The 25,139-nt window shown below is 35.5% G+C and overlaps 1 protein-coding gene across 8 annotated transcripts in view; it reads left to right on the top strand.

The window, feature by feature from the left end:
• The window catches only part of Dcc (DCC netrin 1 receptor), a 1,202,110-nt gene that overhangs the window by 820,757 nt on the left and 356,214 nt on the right, over nucleotides 1-25,139 (top strand). For all 8 annotated transcript variants that reach the window (XM_004855173.3, XM_021236635.2, XM_021236638.2 and 5 more), the window contains 2 exons: nucleotides 7,287-7,443; nucleotides 22,480-22,634. In XM_004855173.3, coding sequence (XP_004855230.1) covers nucleotides 7,287-7,443; nucleotides 22,480-22,634 — 312 coding nt within the window. The remainder of the gene's footprint in view (nucleotides 1-7,286; nucleotides 7,444-22,479; nucleotides 22,635-25,139) is intronic.

Here is a 25,139-nt window from a genome sequence, read left to right as displayed (position 1 = left end):
ATAACCATTCCTTGAATATAAATCATGTTAGGTGCTGTGAGCAATCTGTAAGATCTATTTCTCATCATTACTTAAGTCTGTAAATGCAATAGTTCACTTAATTTTAAAATATGATAAGTAAGGCTTAGAGAAGCTAAATAATTTTCCAAGTTAGAGAATGTCAGAGGAGGGATCCAATGCCCATGCTATAATTGATTATAATTGATTATAATTTTCTAGTCAAATCCATCTGATTACATTTACAGTGCTCTGGCCATCACTCTAAACTACCTGTATTTTTGTTCTCTTCTTGGATAAACTCTTTAAAAGTTGTTTTTATAAATAAGCAGCTTGGAAATAAGAGATTAACAAAAGCATGCAGTGCATACCTCAACATGTGAAATATATAAAGATTTGAACATAAAACCCTTTAATCATATCTGTTGACCTATCAGCCAAATATTATTTTTCTCCTCATTTTGCCTGAAAGGACCCCAAACTCTGAGAGCTATGGTTTTCTCTGCTGATATGCAAATACTTTGAAGAATTTATTTCTCAGCTTATATCTCTGTGTGCCCACATGAAATTCTTCTTACTCCCCAATCTTAACCTGGCAGTGCCCTTTGATATATAGTTCTAAGATGAGAATAACGCTTCCTAGAACAGAGCCCCAGGTCCTGTCCTGGATGCACAGGAAAGCCCAAGTGAAATTCTCCAGTTTCTTTTATGCTTCTTAATAAAAGCATTCTTTCTCTTAGGAACTATTCTTATATGATGATGCTGTCTACATTATTTGATGTATAGTTGGGTTTCACAACAGGTTGTAATATATTTCCCTTTCTTCATTTAATCCAAAATGCAATATTCTTAACCCAAACTTGAATCCCTTTGGAACCTCCTCTGAGTTCAGCTTTTTATTCTACTTTGTAATTTACTAGCAGATTAATGATGCTGACATCAGTAGTTTGAAGTAATAGCTAAGTCTTCTCCCAGTGTATATTTTCAAGTAACTACTTAACAAAGTACTGAAAGGGAATTTTCTAGCCACATTTAAATATTATCTCACAAATTTGCAAGCCTTTTCCCTTGGCTAACCCTATAAGGATGTATTGGATAACTATTGTATGACTAATGTACACTGATTATTTAGGGAATTGAAGTGATGAGTGAACAGTTTAAACTTCATCCTACTTTAACAGAATATGCAGTTTGGTATAGGATAGCAAATAAAATAAGATACAATCAAACACGGTTCTCCTGTTTTGAATTGAACAGCCTTTCATATAGTACCTCACTCACAGTAATCATTTAGTGAATAACCAACAGATAAATTATTGGATGGATAAATTCATTTTACTAAAGAAATCTCATGCAATGTGTAATCCAATTCCATAGCATGATTATTATAATTTATTGGTACTATAAATTACATAGTCTTCTAAAAAGAGAATAGAAATAATTCATTAAGAAAACATCCTCTAATGTTAAAACAAATATCCTTCTGAAAATTTTCATGAAATTAATTTATAAGTAAGACGAAACTTTTGTCTTTCATGTATACACTATAGATCCTCAAACTAGTTCCCTGCTCTCTGAGATCAAAATCCATAGCCTAAAATTAAATAATTTCTCAAAAAGACAAAATATAACAAATACTGACAAGGATGTGGAAAGGGGGAAGCTCTTATACACTGTTGGTTGGAAAATAGTAAGTTTCTCATAAAACTAAAAAAGGAACTATTATATGATCCAACTATATATATTAAGTGTATATGCAAAAAAAGCAGTCAGTATGTCAGAGCAATATCTTCACTCCCATGGTCATTACAGTTTTATTCAAAAATAGCTGATGTAGGGAATCAGGTTTTATCCATTTCTTCATTTAGACAATAAAAAACTAGAGTTTGGTGTCACAGAACAACAACATGGAAAAATCAAAAGAAAAAAGAAGATATTTCTTGTAGAATAGTTAAATGTTTCTATCATTTCATTAATGATATCTAATTATTTTTATCTTTATAAAATCTGCAGGTTATAAGATGCTTTAGCTAATAAAGCAACTACTTAATTTAGTGGCCACAGTACAGAATTTGAATTTAACATGGAAAAATGAGACAGAGAAATAAGTCTCCTGGTTTGTTTGATGTTTAATGTAAATTAAATATTTTCATTTTTATGAATACGATCTTATTTTGATATATCTTTTATATACCTTATAGGGAAGGAAGATAGTGTAGTATTAACTAGCCAAAGAGAAATAAAAGTTTAAAACACTATATATTAATAATGTGAAAGAGGAGTCTTGAAAGATTGTGGCTTTATAGAAAAATTAACCCAGTAGCATAATTATTATCAAGATTACTGCCTAGACATATTGAAATATTATTTTTATTTTAAGACTACTCTTTAAAATTTGTATTCACTTTAGAAATTGCTTGTCTGGATTTTGCTGTGATAAAAAAAATTTTTTAAGTGTTCTTTTAAAAAAGGCTACCTTATAGTGTAGCAAATTCACCTTGTCTTCCCCATGACAACAGATAAAAAAGCCGTAGCCATGGCAACATTAATGGGCTAGAGAGATTAGGGCCAGAGTGGAGATTAAGCCTCCAAGAGTGAAGAAAAGGGGTCCTGATTGGTTCTTTATTGAGACCTTGTTTGAAGACAAGTTACTTTTGCGAGAAAGCATGGAGGATTAGCAAGAACAAAATTATTTTCCCTGTATAAAGAAGCCATTCCTTTGTTAAAAATGTGTCCCTCCTTTTTTATATAACATCTGTTTAGATTGAAGTAAAGAGTTTGTGATTAATTCTATTCTGAGATTTATCTGAATCATCTGAGTCTCCACCAGTTCTGTGAGAAGCAACTCCCCACCGCCTGGGGAGAAGGGCATCTCTCTGTGTGTAAGCTTGGCAGTCCCTGCATGGGCGGAGAAGTTGACTCATGTTTGATGACAATACCACATATGATTGAGGCATTCTTGAGGAAAATGATTTGAAGACTTCACTCCTGTTCTTTGAAACCTTTTCTTTTTTCTAACTTCTTGAAAATTCTCAGTAAAGTTTTTCCAAGTCATCATTAATATAATTTAAATTTTTTCTAAAATATCAGTTAAATGATCCTTTTATCTTTAAATTGGTAAATTGTATAGATACTACATTTTGAGTAAATGTGCAGTCATTTCAGGTCGATGTATTAATGAAGCCAGCATTTGTTGCTTTCTAAATTTTAAATTTATAGAAAAAAGAATGTTTGGCCAAATGATTATAAATATGTTTTTCTTAAAGGAATTTGCCAAATTGGCTTCTAAAAAGGTGGAATACTACAAACCAACTGACCATGTATGAGGCTGGTACAGTGTGAGATATTAAAGTCTTGCCACCAGGACAGAGGAATTTTAGGTTTTTATATGTGTATTTCTTTCATTATTTGTGAGGTTTAACCCTACTTTTAAAGAAAGATATTCTCTACGTTATTGACTTTAAAGATTTTCAGAGTATTAACTATTTTCTGTTATACAGTTTGTGTATCTTTCCAAAGGAGAAAGCACTTCAACTAAGCCAAGAGGGGAAAGTAAGAGTTACCTGGGGATGGGCTTATTAGGGCGGGAACTGCTTGTGTGAAGGCTCTGGCAATTTTCAGTAGTTAGGCATGAGAAGGACAGGCTCTGTGTAAGAATCAAAATGCTGGGGAGCAGCCACAGAAGCTCCATGAGGACAATGGCCTCATCTGTTGCTCATCATCCTCTCCTCTGTCCCTAGAACAAGGGTTGCAAAGGTTAGATCAGTTTTGGCCAGGTAAATAGAGTGAATGAACACTGCTTACTGAGGATTCCTGCAAGCCTCTGCACAATGGCAGGTTTCTTGGCCACAGGAAATATTTGATAATTTTGCAAGAAGACGCAATCCCCGGATTCACCCTCAACTAATGGCAGTGGAGAAGAGGGGGTAAACACTCCCACTTACTTCCCCTAGGGGGATAGTGTCTTGGTTACTTTTCTCTCCTTGCTGAGACAAAATATCTGACACCCAAAATTAAAGGGAGAAAGGTTTATTTGGCTTATAGTTCATAGAGGTTTAAGTCCATAATTGGCTGGCTCCAAGGCAGGGTGGCAGAGTGGCAACAGTTCATGGTGATGGAAGACAGCAAAAGCAACAAGAGACTTTAACAGCGTCTTTCTGCCCCTTTTATCTATTCAGACTACTGAGATTAGGGCAGTGCCAAACCAGTCTTAATCCCAGCATCATACAGCTAGATTTAGCCACCTCCAAAATAGCCCCACCTCATTCACATGAGGCTTTGGAGGGGAACATCTAAATAGAAGCAATAACAGATAGAAAACTCTTTGGCATGTCCTACACTAATTCCCAGAGCCCAAATGACATTGCCTTCAGTTTCCCACAGTGATAAAAGCCTCCAGGTAACTAGGAGCTGTCTAAGGTTCCCCGGGACACTGTGTACTTCTCACCTCTCCACTCATGTGCTTGAGACCACTTCCCAAATAAAGTATTTGTGCATAACCACTTTCCTGAGGCCCATTTTGTGGCAGAAGCCAAACAAAGAGAAAAGGTAAGCAGGCACCAAGCCAGGGAGCTGATTAAGAAATCTGAAGTTTGCTAAGGGATAAAAAGAAGATTGAGGATAAATAAAAATTGGAGTAATATGACCAAATTTGTATTTGCATACACTTATTCTGGCTGTTGTATAGAGAATGTATTTGAGGAAGGTGAATGGAAGGCAAGCTCGGTCAGCGAGAGATAGTTGTGGGTAAGACCAGAGTATTATTGATATAAGTACAGGACTGGATACAGTAGCATGGGTAGATTTGTGAGGTATCTAGAAGGGGAAATACCAGAATGTGCTGAGTAAAGGAATAGTTAGGGAAAGAAACATGTCTTGGGGGTATTCTGGGTTGTGTATGTGAAAAGACTGTGTGAACTCAACTAGGTGGGCAGTACAGGAGGGAAGCAGGATGGAGAGAATAACTGTGCTCCAGTGTGCTGGTTTGAATGGTCTGTCTTTGACTAGCTGGACATCAGTCTTCCATTTATTTCAAATACTGTGCTGATTAGGAGAGCACAGGAAAAATTGTATGTACAAAGAAGTAGCCAAAGAATCTGTGGTGCTGGGAATAACTGTTAAAGCTCTCTGCCATTCTTTAAGGTCTCTCTATCTCTGCATAAGTAGTAAGAATTGGCAATTCATGTTTCTGGAGCTGTTGGCAAATGATATATTCCTCTCTCCTCCACACAAGAAATGACTTTCCAGCTAGCAGGAGTTTAGTTCACAGTAGGAACACCAACTCAGCTGGCTCCTATACAAAGTGAATGCAAGAATGAAGACTGATTTTTATCAGAACAACAAAAAATGGTCTATAAAACCAATTTGAAGATTATATGAAGGCAATGTGTGTTTGTAGTTGGGGGCTAGAAATCACCTGTCAAGATTTGTTTAATCCATGTTCCCTGGACTCAGAGAGTTAAAGAAGAAAACAGAGATCTTGAACAAGGATGAATCGTGTGTTCACACATACCTCATAATTAATAGAAAAATTATACCACTGATTACAAATGCCTCAAGTATTTGAAAGGCTAGTTTGCCAACTGTGGATGTTCAGAATCATTTCTACAAATAAGATTTTGCTCTAAGTACAGTGATACTTCATGAGTGTTGTACAATTGTGTAACTTTGTCTGTGGAATCCTTTTATATAATCTTGTTTACTAGTAGATAATCCATTAGAACAACTTCTATTTTTTGTTAGTCTTATCAACTTAAAAATGCATATTGTTAATATAATTTTTGTTGCAAAATAATTGTTTACCATTTATAGGCTACAGTGTGATGTTTCGATACATGAATACAATGCAGCATTTTAAAATCAAACAAATTAATATATCCATCACCTTGTTTATCATCTTTTAAGGTGAGACATTTGCGATCTACTGTCTTAATTATTGGAAACATACAGTACATTATTATTGACTATGGTCACTCATCTGAGTAGTAGATTTCAAAGCCTATTTCTACTAAACCAGGGACAGGAAGACACATACGGTGTGGTCCAACATCTCTGTGGAATCCACTAGCATTGATCTCATAGAAGTAGCGAATAGAATGAGAGTGAGGGGCTGAGAAAGGGGAGAGACGGAATGTGAAGCTGCTGAGCAAATGGTGCAGTTTCAGATGGACCATCAACTCTTAATTTCTTGCTTTTAATTTTCTGTGCTTCTAAAGTACGTAATCATAAATTGTATCAAAAACAGCCTAAACAGAGACTAAATAGAATAATATTTTGTAGTAACTACCTGACTACCTGAGACAATGAAAGGCCTTGGCTTTGTAATGGAGTGTTAGCAGTTCATTGCTTTGAGTTTTAAATTAGATCACTAAAGTCCATACCATTTTATATATGTATCTAATTGCTCTGCCTCTTGATTACCATCAAACACAATGAAATCAGTATGTTCATTAAAAATAAGAAAGGGGTGTCAACATCTTTATTTTCTTTGTCATAAATCAGATGAGTTCACTGTTTATTAAAATTGTACAATCACATTTTCCCAAAGGAATAAAACAAAAACAAAACAAAACAAAAGAACTTGTAAAATTTCTGTGAGATTGTGGCCATTTCCTTGCTCTTCTTTGGACTCCGTCATACAGGTTCACTTTGCCAAAATAGATACTGTAAAGTAGATTTTATATCTAAAACATATTCAGTGTATACTCTATATTACAGTGTCTTACTTTATTTCAATTTGGATGCATTCATTGCTTTGTTTGTTCACTCAGTCATCTACTTATTATTCAGCCCAACCTCATGCCAAAAAGGAGTCAGAGAAATATATTATGAATTAAAATTATTATTTTGGTTTGATATCACTAATATTCTTCTCATCCACGATTGGTTTTATCATATCTTGGTGTCATGAGAAGTATAATTCTTTCATAATATTGAATTATATTAACAATTTTAAAGCAAGTTCTTTCCTGGAACTCAGTAAGAGAAGGGATTTTCTGGAACTACACATATACTGTAGTTTTTTTTCTTATTGTCATGGATCCCATGAGTAATAAAAACTGGACAAATATGCAGTGGAATCATGTGTGTCACTAAGTAGCCCCCATATTAAAACCAAAGGAATTTGAATATGCCTTAAATTCCGTATCCTGTGTTTTTCACTGCTTTCTGCCTTCCTTTAGAACCTGTGACAGTAACGTGGCTGTGCTTGCTAACAGCTCACCTCTGTCTTCCACCTCATTCCCACTCATGGCACCAACACCTCTGATGCCCCTCTCCTTCCTCCATAGCTGTCCTCAGCTCCAGCGTCCTCCCTTCTGCTCCCAGAGACGTGGTCCCTGTCCTGGTTTCCAGTCGATTTGTCCGTCTCAGCTGGCGACCACCTGCAGAACCAAAAGGAAATATTCAAACCTTCACAGTCTTTTTCTCCAGAGAGGGTGACAACAGGTAGGTGATACCAATAAATTTCAGTATAATCTGCCTTCTCTTTAAATGTACACAGGAGCTGATGGCTGTAGAAGTCTAAAGCAGGGACTTTGGAGACTGTGACATCTCTGGTCTATCCTTCAGTCCTACAAAGTAAAGATGTGTTTTGTAAAAATAAAATTGTTTACAGAATCAAATTAAATAGTCTATATACAACTTCCTTGAAAAAGGGAAAGAATGAAATATCTGCCATCTATTTTTTTTTAATTTCCAAAGTCTTTCTAGTTGTCAGCAATGGCTAAAGTATATTCTATTTTAGTTTCTATTTTCTTTTTCAATTTGACTCAACTTTAAGATAAAAGGAAACACACACACACAGCCTTATGCCCTCTAAGATTATTCATTAGTGTGAAGCAGAGGTAACCATTTATTTTAGTCTTATCTGTGTAACTGTTCAACTCCATGACCTTATGATGTTGCATACATTCTTTGGAGCTCAGTGTGTGCAGGTATGAAAACTGGAAGTTATATTTTTTTGCAATCATTCTCATGTATTTACATGGTTTTCCTGGAGGCACTTTAAATTCAACTCAAGACTATACTCACTGTCTCACCCTTAGACGTATGTTTTCCTCTCTTTTTTGGTTTGTGTTATTACTTTCCATCCAGGTGACCAAGCAAAAAAGTCCAAGTCATAATTCACTCTCTTGCTTTTCAACACATCAGTTCCTCACTAAGTCTTGTCCAGTCCACCTTTGCCCAGCTCAGCCAGGCCTTGTTCTTCAGTCCCCTCTACCATCACTGACTTGGGCTCTCCAAATAGCTTCTCACCTTCTAATCCAGCTGTAGTAAATTTTTCAAAATACAGTATAAACCAGTGGTGGCAAACCTAAGCCATGCATGCCACAGTGGCCTGTGTTTATCATTGAAAGCTCTAAAAGGTTCGCCATCACTCATATAGACCATAAACTACTACTGAAAAATGTGAATGTTCTTATGTTTAAATATAATGAATGAATACACGCACACACTTCCAAAGTCTTCTGAATATAAGTCTATCCCAAGGTGTATACAGTTAGTAGTATGTTTCCTATAACCTATAATGATTAAAAATATGCCACTTAAGGGCAAATGGCTAGATTTGAAGTTTCACTATCAGATTTGTGACTTTTGTGTATTTTTTCATATATAAAGCATAATACCTCCCTTTCAGAATGGATAAAAAGAAAATAAATTCTATGTCTCAGGATTGTTATAAGAACTTAATGAGAGAATTCACCTAAAGCAATAGTAGCAAACCTATTGCATACATGCCACAGTGGGCAGTTTGCATCAGTGAAAGCTCTACAATGTTCCCCATCACTGACCTAAAGCATTTAGGGCAGGCACTCCACACAGGAAGAGTGAAGGGGCTGAGGATAGTATGAGCTCAGAGATAATGTGGAAAAGAGTCTGAAAATAAGGCTAAGGGGATGGGAAGGTGAAAAAGAGGGAGGGGAATGAAAAGAAAAAGAGAAAGATGCTGCTTTTATCTTTGAGTGAACTACTTATTTTCATAATTGCTCATGATTTTCTGCTGATAGAAAACTTTATTCTTTTCCTTGTCCTTATGATCATACATAGTCCTGCTCAACACTAATCACTGCATCATTTATGCTATCTTTACTTCAAACATCATTCTCTTGACTGCTCTCCAGACTCCCACCTTCCCATCTTCTATTTAGATCCCTTGAAACAACAAACTTTTGCTTCCACAGGGTCTACATCCTATTGATCCTATACTATATTCACTGTCTTTCACCTTTCCTGCTTTATTTCACTCATTAAATTGTCACAGTTTAATGGATAATTACTGTAAATATTTGTCCATACACACCAATACAGTTTTTGGATTGCTATTTTCTTATTTCATATTATTTGTTTAGCAAATACTTCAGTATATGAATGTTTCCACTTGCTCTGACACCCTTCTATCTGAAGATAGCTGGGGTAAAGGTAGAACTGGGATGACTCTTCTCACTTTAAATTCATAGCTAGTAATCTCATGTCGCCCATTAATGCTTGAGGCAGTCATACACATTTCTGTTAGCCCTTCTCACATATTCTTCTCATACACCACATGCCTTTCCTTGTCTTCTCGTGGATTCAACACCTTTGTCTTTTCCCTTTCTCTTAGTCAATTTTTCTTCCAATTTCTTGGAAAATCAGAAGGCAAATTCTACCAGCATTCATAGCTGACTCATCTACACAGGTGTGTCTTTAAGCATATAATCGGTCTTTTCTCAAATTTCTGTAAAAGAACTGCCTGTACTCTTAACTAAGGTCAAATTCGCAGTTTACTCTAGATGTTATCATTTCTTGCAATGTGGAAGAACACAGTCTTAGCCATTCTTCTGTCCTACTTATTCAATTTTCCCCTCCAGGAGCACCATATCTATCACCATATAATAATGGAGTTGTATCTTCCATTGTAACACATTCTTCCAGTTCTCTCTCCTCTGCTGCTCCATTCTCTACTGCCTTTCAAGCCAATATTTCTTCAATTAGCTCACTTCACCCCAGTATATTACCTCATATTTCTGTCATGATTTGAAATATGACCAAAGCTGCTCTATCATCAAGGCCACCAATGACCTCCATGTTGCTGAACCCAATAGTTAATTCTTGGTCCTCAGTTTACTTGACCATTAGCAAGTTTTGTCACACTTGACACCACCCTTTTCATGATGGTCAATTTTCATTTGATTTCTATTAAAGCTACTCCAACCCCTACTGCCATCATTTCTAGACTCTTTCACATGTAATTATCAATCTCTCTGATCTGTGACTATTGAATTCTTCCAATACTCAGGCCTTAGACATTTCTCTTCAACCACTTCATGGCTTTATATTCTATCAATGAGTTGATGTCTTCCAAATTTGTATTTCTGATTCTTTTTATCTGCTATCCAGACTCATACATCAAATTTCTTACTTGATTTCTCAAGATATCCCCCGGCACCTAGAACTTATGAGAAAACAAAGTACCTTCTTTTCTTCTACTTCAACATGTTCCCTCCAAATATTTATCACACACAGAGTTTTCACTAATCTCATTGAAATCTTCATCTCTCTCACTAAGCCAAAGTCATTTGAATAATTCTTCTTTTATTACATCATATATCATTAAGTCTTCAGTATCATCAAACTATGCCCTGAATTCATAAAATATGATACCTGGTGTTTGCTATAAAATAATACAGAAATATTGGTTATAATTTCATGTATTGAGCTAAGAGATGGCAATAAAGAGGTTTATCATGGTATTCTAGTTTTGTACAGCTTCAATTTTCACAAGAAAAACTAAAATCAAAAACCAAATGATAGGCTGGGGAGCCTATCATTTCTTTCCCTTTCCTCCTGTAAGTGAACTGTTCTAATGACCTGAAAAGTCCAATGTTACCATAGCAGTTGAGTCAACTTTGTAAAACTTAAGTTCACCTCTATCCTTTCTCCACTTCAAAACCCTCCATTGAGGGTTTTGCTACATCAGAGAAGTAGCAGAAACCTTTGCTGCCCTAGTCCCTTGCTTTCTTTCTACCCTCCTTATTACTCTTACTATTCTCCTATTTGTTCACTCCTCTCTAGTTCTGCTGGCCTCCTTGGGTTTCCTAAATATACCTCAAGTCCTCCTCACTGCCTAGATTTACACTTGCTGCATGATGTGCCTAGAATGTCCTCATCCCCAGCCATCCATGTGGGTTACTCCTTAACCTGTATGAAATCTTTGCTGAATTTTCATCTTTCATGGAAAGCTTTCCTAGCCCCTAGTATTCTCTGTACCCTTTATTAATCTTTAGCTTCTATTACTTTCTACTTATTAATTTTGTTTCCCTAATTTCCTTCCTCCCTACCAGAATATAAGCTTCACGTGGGAAGGCTTGTTTTCATGTCTTTTATTCACTGAGCTATTCTGGGAACCTAGAGAAATACCTAATAGTAAAGAGTTACTAAGGACTTATTGAATTCAAACTGTACCAGAAATGTCACTTGTGTGAAGTTCTCCACAATCTTCCAAATTAGAATTCATTTATTTCTCCTTTAACTCCTCCATTCACCTTCCTTACCTCACTAATATGAAATCTGCAACTTTCTGCCATATTTTATGTTTAGTTGAATACTTATGCATTTCCTTCTGTGATAACTCAGACCAGTTCTTATTCCTAATTCCATGCCTGACTATCTAGCACCATGGCCTGAGTCGACATTCCCTGGTCAGAACTGATATAATCCATGTGGCAGAGAGACAGATGTGACATTCTTAATAGATATTTCCCTGCCAATAAAATAAATTGTGTTACTAGAGAGCATGGAAAAAGGTGGCTGCAGTTCAGAAATAAACCATTCTAATTTAGAAAAAATAGGAATTGATATTGAGATTTGATTCTAATATCCCATTCATTTTGTGATTTCTGTCTCTCAGCTAGAGCAAATGTATGCCATATGTGTCTAAGCCGTGATCTTCATTTGTTCATGAAAGTTCATCTAGCTCCTTAACACAATAGCTTTTTAAAAGGCAGTGGATTTAACATTTGACTCAGATTAGCAATAACTTTGTCAGGCAAATTACTTTGGCTCAGATTATCAGTAATCTGTCTGACTGACTAGTTAATGGTGTCAATAATGCAAGTGCTATATTTAACATTGTTTTTAAATCAAGCTCCTCAAGGTGCTTTCATTTCAAAAGTCAGATAGCAGAAAATATTCCAAAACCTGAAAGCCAGATTTTGGAGTGAAGTAATTGCCTCTCAGATGTCCTCTACAACCTAAAAATCATTAAGCTGAAAGTGATCTCAAGATCATAATCTAGCTTGCTGCCACTTAAACATTCAGAATCTGATGCTCACAATAGGAAGTGAGTCCATGGCAAGGCTACAGAGTTAGCATCAACAATGATAGCTAGCATTTATTGAGCACTTATCATGCTGGATACCAGGCTATGCATCTTATATAAATAATGTTTTGCAATCCTCAAAACAAAGCATCATCCATATGAGTTTTATACAATTTCACACCTTTGTGTACATAGTGAGCAGTAGAATCAGAATTTAATGCAAGTGAGAGCCCAAATCAAGGGCTTTCTATCCCTTGCTCCTGCAGTGGATTAGCATGGCTGACAACTAAGCTTTCTTGAATATATATATTCAAGAAATATTTCCCCTAATCATTTTCTGAGTTAATGCCTGATTGTCCTACATCATTTATCATATTACAACACACTAGTGAATTTTTATGTATGTAAAAAACATTATCCCTCCCATTTAGTTCTCTGAAAATTACTTGGTTTTGTTGGTTTTCGTTTTGTTTTTATTTGTTGTTGTTGTTTCCCAGGATACCACAAGCCCTCAATTCTTGTTAACTAGTGTCATGTAGAAGTCATTGTATGGGCTTGAAAGTAACATGAAAGAAAAAACAGATAAATTCTTGATGCTTATTGAGAGAGGAAATTGTTATTTTCCAAAGTCTGATTTGAATCTGATTTGATTCTTAGACAATGTAGTTATGATAATCTCCATTTTACAGAGGAGCATGTGCAGAAAGAATGAAAAATGCTAAGAAACTACAAAACTAATAAATATTGGAACCGGGATTTAAAAGCAAGTTTCCTAGTCCAATGATCTCTTTATATACACACAAAGTATAAGATACTTCCTAAAAGGGTTAGATATAAAATATGGTAGGAGTTCAGATGAGAGAAATTAAAACCCTTTTATGAGCATCATTCAATTTAATCCTCACAAGAACACTGTGAGGTAGGCTGATAAGGGGCTGGTATCTTCATTTTGCAAATGAAGCAGGGAAGACTCCAAGACAGTACCAATGTGTTCAAGGTCAGATGCTATTTTCCTGCAGAACAATAGCTGCGCTAGGTCTTTCACCTGCAGCACTGATGCTCTCTGTTGCTTTATGCTGCCTCAGAAACCTCTGCTCACTGCAGGATTAGAGAGCGGCTTTGTATGATTGACATGGAGGATTCATTTTAAAATTCACTGTGCATTACATTTTCAACATGCTGTTTACATATTCTTTCCCTGCTCTTCAGAGTTGAGGGCTCTGCAGCTGACGAAGCTTGTTACCCATGAAGGGAATGTGTTGTGATAGAAAGAGGACAAGACTCAGAACCCATAAAACCACTTTGGTCCTGCCTTCAAGCTTGACAAAGTTAGCTTCACTTTCAGAGACTCTGCTTCTTTATAAAATGTGAAACGCTGCTCTTTCGACCTCAAAATGTCCTTAGATCAGTGCTTGAGAGGATATCAATTTTATTCTTCCAGTAGACTTAAGGCATCTTGAAAAATAAAGCATACCATCTGGAAATGCTCTATGTAAATGAACCAGTCATTATTCACTTAACCAATAAATGCTAAATGTGAGTCAAATGTGACCAGTACTGTGTTAGAAATTCTAGGGAATCTGCAAGATTCTCTGGACATCATTTAGCATTCAGGAGGATCATCAGTGGATAAATATATAAGTGCACACTAAGTTAAGCGTGAGCATGGAAAGGAGAATGCTTCTAAGAGTGCAAATACGAAGTGTACATATAATAGCTTTGCCTGGCTGAGATGCATTCTGAAGTGAGGACTGTGTATAGAGAGTGGGAGTCACACCAGAGGTCACCCAGGTGCAGCCAGAACTTCTGCTGCAAAAGTCTAACTAGAAGGTGATCATAGCTCAGTTGAAGGGTGTGCCAATGGAGGAGGAACAGCAGAGATAAATTTGAGAGACACTTAGGAGGCAAAACTGACAGAACTAGGTGATGGATTTCCCATGATTGGTGAGGGAGATGCCAAGGACAGTCAGAGGTGTCTGGTACATTTTAGAGGAAGACGGTGATGTAATTCTCTGAGATTAGGATACTGAAAAAGGTCCAGGTGTGGGGATGAAGACTATAAATTCGATTTCAAGCATGTAACATTTGGCACACCTTTATAATGTCCCAGGGCAAACATACAGAAGGGCCTTGAAAGTGAATCTGGATTTTAGATTGGGTCGGCGATGTTGCTCCAGAATTCAGCAACATATAGTTGGTCACTGCAGCTAAGGAAGGAAAAGACGTCCCATCCCGAGAAATCAAAATGAAAAGAGAACCCGAAACTGAGTCATATTTATCACAAAGACAGAGATAAAATTAAACTAAATAATTTAAAAGCAAAAATATTTCCCCATAAGAATATGGCTTTTAATTTGTTGTTGTCATAGCTATGTTTTATGCAATTAGTTTCTTGGATGTGTTCTAGATGATAAAGCAGAGATTATATTAGGAATTTTTTTAAGCCTTTCCCTAGATCTATGCTGTTTAGAAATTCAAGAAAAAAATGAATTTTTAACAAAAACTTAGTGAAAATACCAGAAATACCTCTGGCAAAGAAAACAATCTTCATTTCTCATTATACTTTATCTGGAATTTAATCCTCTAAAGATCTTTTTTTCTTTCTAAAATAGAACTGATTCCAGTAACTATGGTTCTAGTCTGTTAATGGACATAGCATTTGGGGGTTGCTGTTGCTATCACTTTGACTTTCAGTAAACATTACATTTTAATTTTGAAATCATTTCATTATTAGGCCATTCATGCACTCAATAAAGAAAAATGATGTGGATAAAAAGGAGATGCTAAACATTTTGTCATTAGAAACAACATGATTCCTTCTGTAATAAGAAACAATATGATTCTTTCTTGTGAAAGCAACTAATTAGGTATTTGATGCCTTAAAACCCTGTTTGCTACTCCAAAGTTATAACAAAATGTTAACACGAGTGGTGCATTAGTCAAGATAGTATATATTTATATGTATACTAGAGGCTTGTTATTGCAAACAATCCACTAAGAAGCAGGACCATGTTTAATCTGTGAACTCTTACTTACTTTTAAAATATAAAAACTGAAATTCTGAATACAGCTAAAAATACACACAGGTAATTTTCTATTCCTAATGAAAAGTATTAGAGTAGAAAGGTTTCTTAGAATTTATCTCACCTCTTCTTTTCAGATATTGAAATCAAGACCCAGGAAGATGAAGTCAAATGCCATAGAGGACCCAATTCAATTGGGATCCAATGTGGAATCAAATCCATTTTTGTAGGCAATTCTATAGTCTACTCTGTGTGGAGATTTGAAGTAATTAATCTCCTAAATCTTTCACAATCACAAGAGACTCTTGAGTTATGACCAGTTTGACATATGAACAACTTGGGTTTTGACCAGAATTTTAGTTTTAATTTATGACGAAAGTCTTAAGACCCATATGTCACCTGCTTATGCTTCCAGATGGTCTCAGATACAGATTTAATCCTTAAAGAGTTCTGGAAGGAGCATTACAACATCCTTTTCTGTGTGGGGTTGAGAAATCCTGTACCAGTGTCTCTCTAAGGACACTGAGATCTCCCTGGAAGAAAGTGTGGCCTAAAATTATACAAGAGAGAGACTTTGAAGGTTGTGTAGAGGAGCCTGAGCCTTCAACTGACCAACTTGAGTTTCCCTAGCAAATGAATTGAGTTCATAAGTCAAGAGTCCACTGTGTTTATGCATTCAATTTAAAAGTTAGAAACATCAGCGGTTGCTCTTGATATTCAGTGTGTATATATGCTAACAGTAAATGAAATATCCACTGAATATGGCTTCCCTTCTAAAATAATTTACAATCAGGTGGAAAAGACAGACATGTCCCTTAGTGTAATGTGAGAAGTGCTCTCGTAGGGGTATGAATGAAGAGCAATGAAAACACAAAGAACATTTAATGCTGCTGGAATTGGAGTGCATGATGGTAGGAAACAGCCAGAAGGTTTCATTTGAATTGGATTTAAATTGGATTTTATTTCAAGCAAATTTTTCACAAATTGAGAAGACTGAGTTCAAAGAAGGTAACTCCAGGACAATTGAAATAAAATAAGCAAAACAAAGGAAGAAGGAGAAAAAGACACAGGCAATAATGGCATGGATTTAGGAGTAGGTGGCTCATTTCAGAGAAGTGTGACAAGGTTTGCGCTACACTGTGAAGATCTCTGAATTGTCTCAAGAAAGTAAGATTGTATTACAATGGTAGCCAGCACTAGGTTTCAGGCCTGGAGCTGATAGATTATTTATGTTGAAAGAAAATCTGTCAATAGAAGGTAGAAAAACTGGAAAGACCAATCTCAAAGGACTGAAAAAAGCTATTATAATACATTTTAAGTGTGAACTAGGCCAGGGGCTGGCTCAAGGAATAAGAGAATATAACCTGAGCAGAGTTAGGTGTCAGTGCAGCTTGTACAAGAGTGCATTCCATGTCACCATGTTTGCAGCAGAATATGTCAATGCTTAAGAATTGTACTGACTGATCTCAGCAAAGAAGCATTCTTATTGGGCCAAAGTGTGCACTTCTAGAAAATCAGAAGACATTTTCTAAGAAATCTCAGCTAGGTTTCCTTAAGTACCCTAAATTAGAGTTTACAAGAAATAAATGGTTTGCACTAAGTTCTTGTGGTATCCTGTACTGATCAGAGGCAGCAAGTTGCCTAGTTGTTTTTTAGTCAATAGGCACTTGTATATTTGATACTTTGGATTTTCAGTTAGTAAATTTACAGCGAATGGATTCTAGAAGGCACAGGTGTCTTGCTTTCTTCAGCAAAGAACTACATACCACCAACTCAGAGTCAGGGGCATGGGAAATGAAGTGAAGAAGCTTTGTCTGACAGTAGGGCTGCTCTTGCAGACCATGACTGGGCTGTGCAAAATTGAAGGGTAATTATGTCTTCAGTTCCTAAGGGAGAATTTTGCTGAGAGGAAGAATGCTTGGGTCCCTGTGGTGTGGGAGAGACAGGACAGATCCATGTGATAATTGGCAAACTTTTTACTCTACTATTCTCCTTTCTTTAGACCTCTGTGTTTTTCTAGAAATTTGGAGGGGCAAAGAGTTGAGTGAGCAGAAAGAAGACTCTGAATTCCTAACAGCTTCCACATGGAGACAGCATGTAGGTCTACTGAGATGGCAAGTGCAGCTACTTGAGGCAGCTGGCATAGGCCTGTTGCAGGACCCAAACCCCCAATATCAACTGGTGTACTTCTCATCTCAGGCTTCATGTACTTGCTGGGAAATGATTGGCAATGTTTTATTTACAGCTATGAAAGACTGCAGAGAAAAATCAGGAGCATTCTGGCAATCTTATAGGCTTGTAATAGCACAAGTTATGAAGGATGGCACAGCAAGAAATGCCATTTTCCCACACTACATTTGGGTCTTTTTAGTAAAGTCAACCAGTAGGACACGCCCCCCCCCCCAAAAATACAGCTTGGCCACAGAAGCCCAGATGCCAGCATGGACTTCAGAAGTTTCAGGGCTGGGGGATTCAGGGAACTGCTTTCCTTGATAGAGTCCCTTACCAAAACCCCTGTCCCTTTAAGATTATTGCTATTTTCAATAGTGAAGCTTGTTTAGTAGTTGTAGTTATGATTGTTCTTTTTGTTCTAGTTTATCTCTCCTAATAAAATTCATCTCGTAGAAAATATTTATACAGTTTTATTGCTATTGTTTTGCTGGAGCAGGATGAAGATCCTCTTATTAACTTCTCAGATTCTTGGTTGTAAATGCTTTGTGGACAGCTCCCCTCTCAGGACTCAGAGTATTTACTTCTTATGATGTGGCAGGACTGTATTGTAAGAATAGAAGAATAGCAGTCACTGCCACTTACAGAAGACTTCATACTGCTTTCTGGGTGCCATGCCTTCTGCCTTAGATGGTTTATCTACAGCATCTCATTTAATTCTTTTAAACTCTGTGAACTAAATGCATTTATAGCACCTATTTTATTTACAGAATCTAGAACTCCAATAAAATAATAAGAAAGCAAAAAAACCCACACAATTATTCCAGACTCTTATCCAATGTTGAGTCTTCTCCATGGTCTACACAGCATTTTAACGTGTCCTTACTTTGATGGGACAAGTGGCTTTCTGAAAAGTGATACACAAAATTAAAATGTTTAGCTAAATCATAGTTTAAAACCATTGATTCCTCCATTAAAGAAACTAGCACTCAATCTGAGGTAGCACCATTGTGTAGTTAGAAGAGGGACATACTGATCTCTAGGAGTGTTCACAGTACAAGCACCATGTATTTGCTTAGACTGTTTTTACAGATGCACACTGTAGAAGCATTTTATAAAGATGCCTTATTCATACTTCATGTGAGATTGAGGAAGTATCAATTGTCCTTATTGATAAGTATATTTTTTGTGGGTGACTATTATTAATTTGGGATACTATTCAGAGGCTTATGGACATTATAGGAACTTGAAACGCTTTTATAAAACCCAGCATAATTTTATATGTAGGAGGTATTTTCACTCTATAATTTTCAACATTGTTTCATATTTCCTCTTTCTTTTTCTGTAAATACCTCTTCAAAAATTAGCATCAACACAACCTAGAAACATTTGTTTTGTCCAGTTTGTAATTGTAAGAATAAAGTCATTTATGAAAATTTTCTTTTCTTATAGATGCTTAAGAAATTTGGACAAATTTGATCTTTAATGACAACTATGTTGTTAAAAATCTAGGAAACATATCATAGATACATTCATACCAAATGAGAGGGAAAACAACTCCAATATCCCACTGGATTCCAAACATCCCTTGTCCCTTTCCTTCTCCTTCTTCAGGACCTCATGTCTCCCATGCGAGCTTCCCATAATGTGAATGAATAGGCCCTTGTTTGCCCCTTATTACTGAATGGTATCAATACTTGATTTAGAAAATGAGCCTCCACTTTTTATTCTTAGCTATGATATCTGAGTTTTTTTTAAATATCGTGTTTTTCTAAATCTCACTTTTGGATCTATAATATGATGATGACAATTACAAAGCCATATTATCTATATCAGCCGGTTCATGATACACTATGTAAAACCTCTGTAAAAGAAAGTAAATAATTTAGAAAAATTCCTATACCCATTTAATCTTCATAAGATATATATAGTAATACAGTCTGATTATGAGGGTTTTATATTTAATGTGTTATTTTAGTTGTACATATTTGTGGGCTACTGTGCATAATTTGATACATGTAATTACAATGAGTAATGATTCTTAAAGCTTTTATAAAAATTTATATTAATACATAAGTGTATATTTTTATGAGGTACAGTGTTACGTTTCAATACTGATATACAATATGTACTATTCAAATCATTTCCCTCTCTTATCATTGCTGTCTGCTTGGAGCCTTCCAGATCTTCCTAGTTATTCATAAAATAAAAGTTTATGAAGAATTTTACTCACCACTTTATTCTGTAGAGTCTTAGAAATTATTATTCTTATCTAGCCATGTTTTTGTGTGCACATCCAGCTCCTATTACTCATTCCTGTCACCTTCTAAAATTCTAGTAGTCACTGTTCTGCTTTCAGATTGACTAATTTTTTTGAGCATCCACAAGGAGAATATATAGTCCCATTCTTTCTGTACCTGACTTATTTCACCTCACGTAATCTTCAGTTCCATCCACTTTGCTGCAAATAATAGGAAATCACTCCTTTTGTGGTTGAATAATATTCCATTTTGTATATACAGTATATGATGTTTTCTTTATTCATTTTTCCATTGACAAGCATCTAGCTATTGTGAATAATACAGCAATAAACATGAAATGCAGGTATCTCTTTGGTATGTTGATATTTCCTTTGGGTATATATTACAAGCAAAATGGCTAGGTTACATCATAGATCTATTTTTAGTTTTCTGTAGAGCCCCCATAATATTCTTCTTAATGGCTGTCTTAATTTCCCCTACTATCAACAGTGTATCTGAATTTTCTCTTCTCCACACACTCTTTAGCATGTGTGTATATGTATGTGTGTGTGTGTGTTTGTATGTGATGACATTTCATTGTGTTTTTAAATTTATATTTTTTGTCAGCTAATGAAGTTAATAATTCTTTTAAAATTTTGTAGACCATTTGAATTTCTTCTTTTGAAAAATGTCATTCTGTATCACTTGCCCATTAAGTAACTGGATTATTTGGCTTTTGTTGTTAAGTATTTTTAGTTCCTTATATATTCTTGATATGATTTTTTTTTTGGTCAGGTAGTTTGCAAACCTTTTTTTTCCCTTTTCTATATGTTATTTTTTCACACTATTGATTATTTCTTTTGCTGTACAAAATCTTCATAGTCAGAAGTACTCCCATTTGACTATTTTAGCTTGTGTTTCCTATTTTAAAATCTTAACCAAAAAAAGAATTCCCTATACTGATGTCTTCAAATGTTTCTCCTATGTTTTCTTCCTGTAGTCTGCATAGTATCAGATTTTACATTTAGCTCTTTAGTCCTTGGATGTGAAGGTATTCTAATTTAACCTTCTAGCAACACTGTATTTCTAAAAGAATATCCAACTGAAGAGTATAATGGGGTCACATAGGTGCTTTTTTAATAGGGATAACATATATATCACATGGCATTTATAATTTCAAACTTTTTAAGTGTAGAGTTCCATAGTATTAGGTCCATTCACTTTGTCTGCAGACTTTTATATCCTCTACTTAAAACTATCTCCATTAAACACTAACCCCACCTCCACTCTCTGATAACCACCTAGAGTGCACATTCTAATTATTAGTTGTATTGGATATAATTATGTTAACATACAACAAATCAGTGCTAAGATCCATAATGGTTCAAAATTACTTCTGACTTATAAATCATGAAAAAGATGCTCCTGATTGACAGGCAGGTTTTCCTTCCCATCTTTTCTCTAAAATTCTTGTGAATTTTGATCCCTCCATCATCAACATATGACTGCTAACATAAGTCTACCTCAAGCCACAGGTAAAGGAAGAAAACAGGGAGGATTAGCTCTGTGCAGTTTTCTTAGGCCCAATCTCGAAGAGTACACAGCTAAGCTTTAGGAAGGCTTGCAAGTGTAGTCTTGTACCATCTGAAGAAATTGTAGGTTTAAGGATGAGCTAGCCAGTCTCTGCTGCATCATGTTAAACGTGAACATATGTCTGGGAATCAATGTTTATGTGCTTTAGAACTTTTTTCTTGAAAACATAATTTGTCCTGGTAAAAAACATACATCCCACTTTACATATATCCAAAAATAAAACTCAACGACGAAATTAAAATGTACACATAATTGCACTCATAGGTAAGAGATATTATGTAGGATTAGAAACCTTAAGAAAGAGTTAAGTAGTATAGGAGTTCCTTCTTCATGCAGTCCAATTACATATTGAAGGCCAAAGAAGATATATCTATATTGAGAATAATGTGCATCCTTAAAGAATACTTTAATTTGTTATTCTTAATTATATCAACCTTGTCAGAGAGTTTATCTTCTCTAAATGTGAACTGTAAATCTTACCATGATCACATTAATTCAGTTGTTTGCAGTGTGGAGGGAGTTTTTAGTGGTAAATGTGTTGAACATGCATAGATGTGGCTTGAAGCATAAGGAGAGCAGACATTTGTTATTGTTTCTTTTTACAAAGTGGATTTTCTTCCTTTCAGTAACTGCACTTAAAGTAACTGCAGGAGCCCCAGCTCCAGACAGACATAGGAACACTTAATGTCTGCATTTTCCTTTCCTACAATGAAAGAAAATGCATAAATGCATTTGTTGGCAATACGAACAAAGACCAATTTGTGGAATAATGGAAACTGTGATTCCTGTCATTAGCCGGATGTTTACAAAATGCATCTTCCTGTCTGAATTCCAGATGTTTCTTCTCTTTTAATAGCTCTTTGGTTGTCATGAGTTTTGAATTCTAAATTGTAAAGTGTCAAGGGAAGACTTTAGTTTGCAAGTTTCATGGAGAATGACAAGATCTTGAACTCCCCAAAAGCTTGCAACATTGATTTGCAGGTTCTTCCCATTCATTTTTTTCCCCATAGTAAGCCTCAGAGGTCTCAAATTATATCCCGGTCATCATTAAATGAGTTAACAACCTTTTGGTTGCTCATTACTCTTGTACAGCAAGAAAAGATAGGGGCTAAAAGTATTCATTTTGGAATAATCCCTTTCTTCAACTTTGGTTTCCTAGGGAACGAGCATTGAATACAACCCAGCCTGGGTCCCTTCAGCTTACTGTGGGAAACCTGAAACCAGAAGCCATGTACACCTTCCGAGTTGTTGCCTACAACGAGTGGGGACCGGGGGAGAGTTCTCAACCAATCAAGGTGGCCACTCAGCCTGAATGTGAGTATGACCTGGGAAGGGTAGTACAGTATTTAGAGAGTGCATGTTTTCGTCTGCAAAATCCTTGAATCCTTTCATAGAATTTTTTGAAATGACAAAATGGAAGATATTTAAGTTGAAAATTTTTAGAGGTAAGACAACTTTATAATAAAACATCCTCCTCACTTAGGCCATGTCTGAATAATGGCAAATCATGACATACAAAGGCCTAATCCATCTATACAGCCTTACAGAATCATTTCCTCAGAGTGACTTGCCTGCCAAACTGTGTCTCGGTGTCACCACTGGGTTTCAACTTTCTCCACTGATTTTTCAGTGTTTCTGTTTGTCTATGAAGAGTACAGGATCAAAGGTAAAAGAAAAATGTCATAAAACATCTAAATTCGGGATTTTAATAAGAACTTAAACATGCACTGAAAGTACTCAAGAGACTTCCAAAGACAAACTGAAAATCCAAAAATATAGGCAATAACCTCTCATGTGATTCATTATTTTCTAAATTGAGTCACTGTATTAACCTACTGATCACAGAGTAAAGCAACTTATAATTCAATGATTTCCACTTTTATAAAGGACAAGCTCTAAAATTGTTTATTTGAAAATATATCTGCACCTTATTAAATTTTATTTTTTCTTACAAATTCTACTGTTATTTGAAATAATGAATTACTGATAAGTAGTTTGCCAGCTTTCTATCTGTTAATAAAAATTATAATCTAAAAGTTAAATTTAGTGAATGGGTACATATAATTAGCTGCCTTATTTTAGACACTTAATTCATATTCCTTCTCTTTTTAAATAATAATGCTACTTTATATTCATTTTTGTATTATATAAAACTATATTTTACTTTAAAAGAATTTCGCATGACTTTGGAAGAAGGTGAAGCACAAATTCAAAATATTTCAATTGGTAAATGGGAGAAAATAATTTTTGTAGTGAGTCATTTCTTGGGTGATTGAAATCAGCGTGTCAAAGAAGAAAGAGGAGAATAGGCCATCTGAGCGCTCCTTGATGATCTACATTTAGCAAGTTCTCCCTCCTTTCTTAGCCAGCGTTAGAAAGACAAAATTGGATTAGTCATCTTTGGAAGGAGAAAGGCCCAGGCTTTACAATTTGAGCCATTATTTGCCTCACAGAAAATCTGAGATAGTAATTCAAAAACATAAAATACGTACAGTTCAAACATCATTAGGAAAGTCAGGCACCCAGAGAAGACCAGATAAATAATTTTCAGGACCCCCCACACCAAATAAAAATTCAGACTTTTGAAAATTTTAAGAAAGTATAAGACAGCTATGAGAGAACATTAGTCAGTCTCCACATAAAGTCCTTCTAAACTGGACAGCTTGTCCAACTTCACTGGTTGTGCATCCTTGAAGCTGACCTGCTCCCAGGTTTTTCTTCTTAAGAAAATGCACGTTGCTATGTGGATTTAAAACACTAAATGATGTAATTTCAGCTTTACATTATCTGAGTTAACATAGAATTTGAGTCATTAATCTCTTCGCTAATTTGATCTTTATAGTTCATATATATGTATACACATATGTAGTCAATCACTTTTATGAATATTTGGTAATTTTTAAAAGCTTAGTAAGAAGTTTTATATATATATATAATGTACATGCACGCATAAATATGTAATGAAGTGTCATAAATTATGGTGTATTTAAATAAAAAAGCTTGTTACACTAAAAGATACATTGCCATTAACTACCTCAAAATATTCCCCCTTGATTCAAACATACTTATTCTATCATCCTTGTCACTTTCTGGAGCAGTTCTGGAAGTTCCCTTTCATGAGTGTCTCTGGTTGTACTGTTCGATCTCTCAGTGTCCTAAATGGTTTCAAAACATTTACCTTTCATGACCATTTTGCCTGTGGGGAAAGCCATAGTGACAGGGTGCCAGATCCAGTGAATTAGGAGGATGAGGACACACCATAGTGTTGTGATGAGCTACCTGTTTGTTGCATGGTATTCAGCAACTACATCTACCACATTGTCGATCAGACTTCATAAAGACTTGAAAGAGGACCTCCAGAACTGTTTCACAGTGGGCAAAACAATGGGATAAGTGTGTTTGTTTGAAGTGAAGCAAGAGGGAATATTTTGAGGGGAATTAATGGTAAGGTAACTTTTAGTGTACAAATTTTTTAATTTAAACATTTACTATACTGTTCGATCACCCCTGGAATATGCCACATTATTCACAAACTGACTTTTACTCTTTAAAATCCTATAAAGAAAACTCTTGCTCAATTTTCTATTATTGAAATTCAATTTTAAAATTAAGCATGTTTATTTTTAAAAGATCCACAATGTAAAAATTATCTGAATTCCTCACTTCTAATCCTAATGTTATTCTAGAACTGTTTTATTGTACTTTTCAGGCCTGACTGGCCATGATTGCATTGTTTTTCTGATAAAAATTCTGGGTAGTGAGTCTTGTTTTCTAAGACTGAATAACGTTTTTTTTCCCCATCAATACCATTGTTTCTAA

This window comes from Heterocephalus glaber, unplaced genomic scaffold (genome assembly GCF_053883595.1).
Source record: "Heterocephalus glaber isolate CG9 unplaced genomic scaffold, H.glaber_assembly_v1.0 deba00000331, whole genome shotgun sequence".
Classification (NCBI taxonomy): domain Eukaryota; kingdom Metazoa; phylum Chordata; class Mammalia; order Rodentia; family Bathyergidae; genus Heterocephalus; species Heterocephalus glaber.
This window is presented reverse-complemented; position numbering and strand designations above follow the sequence as displayed.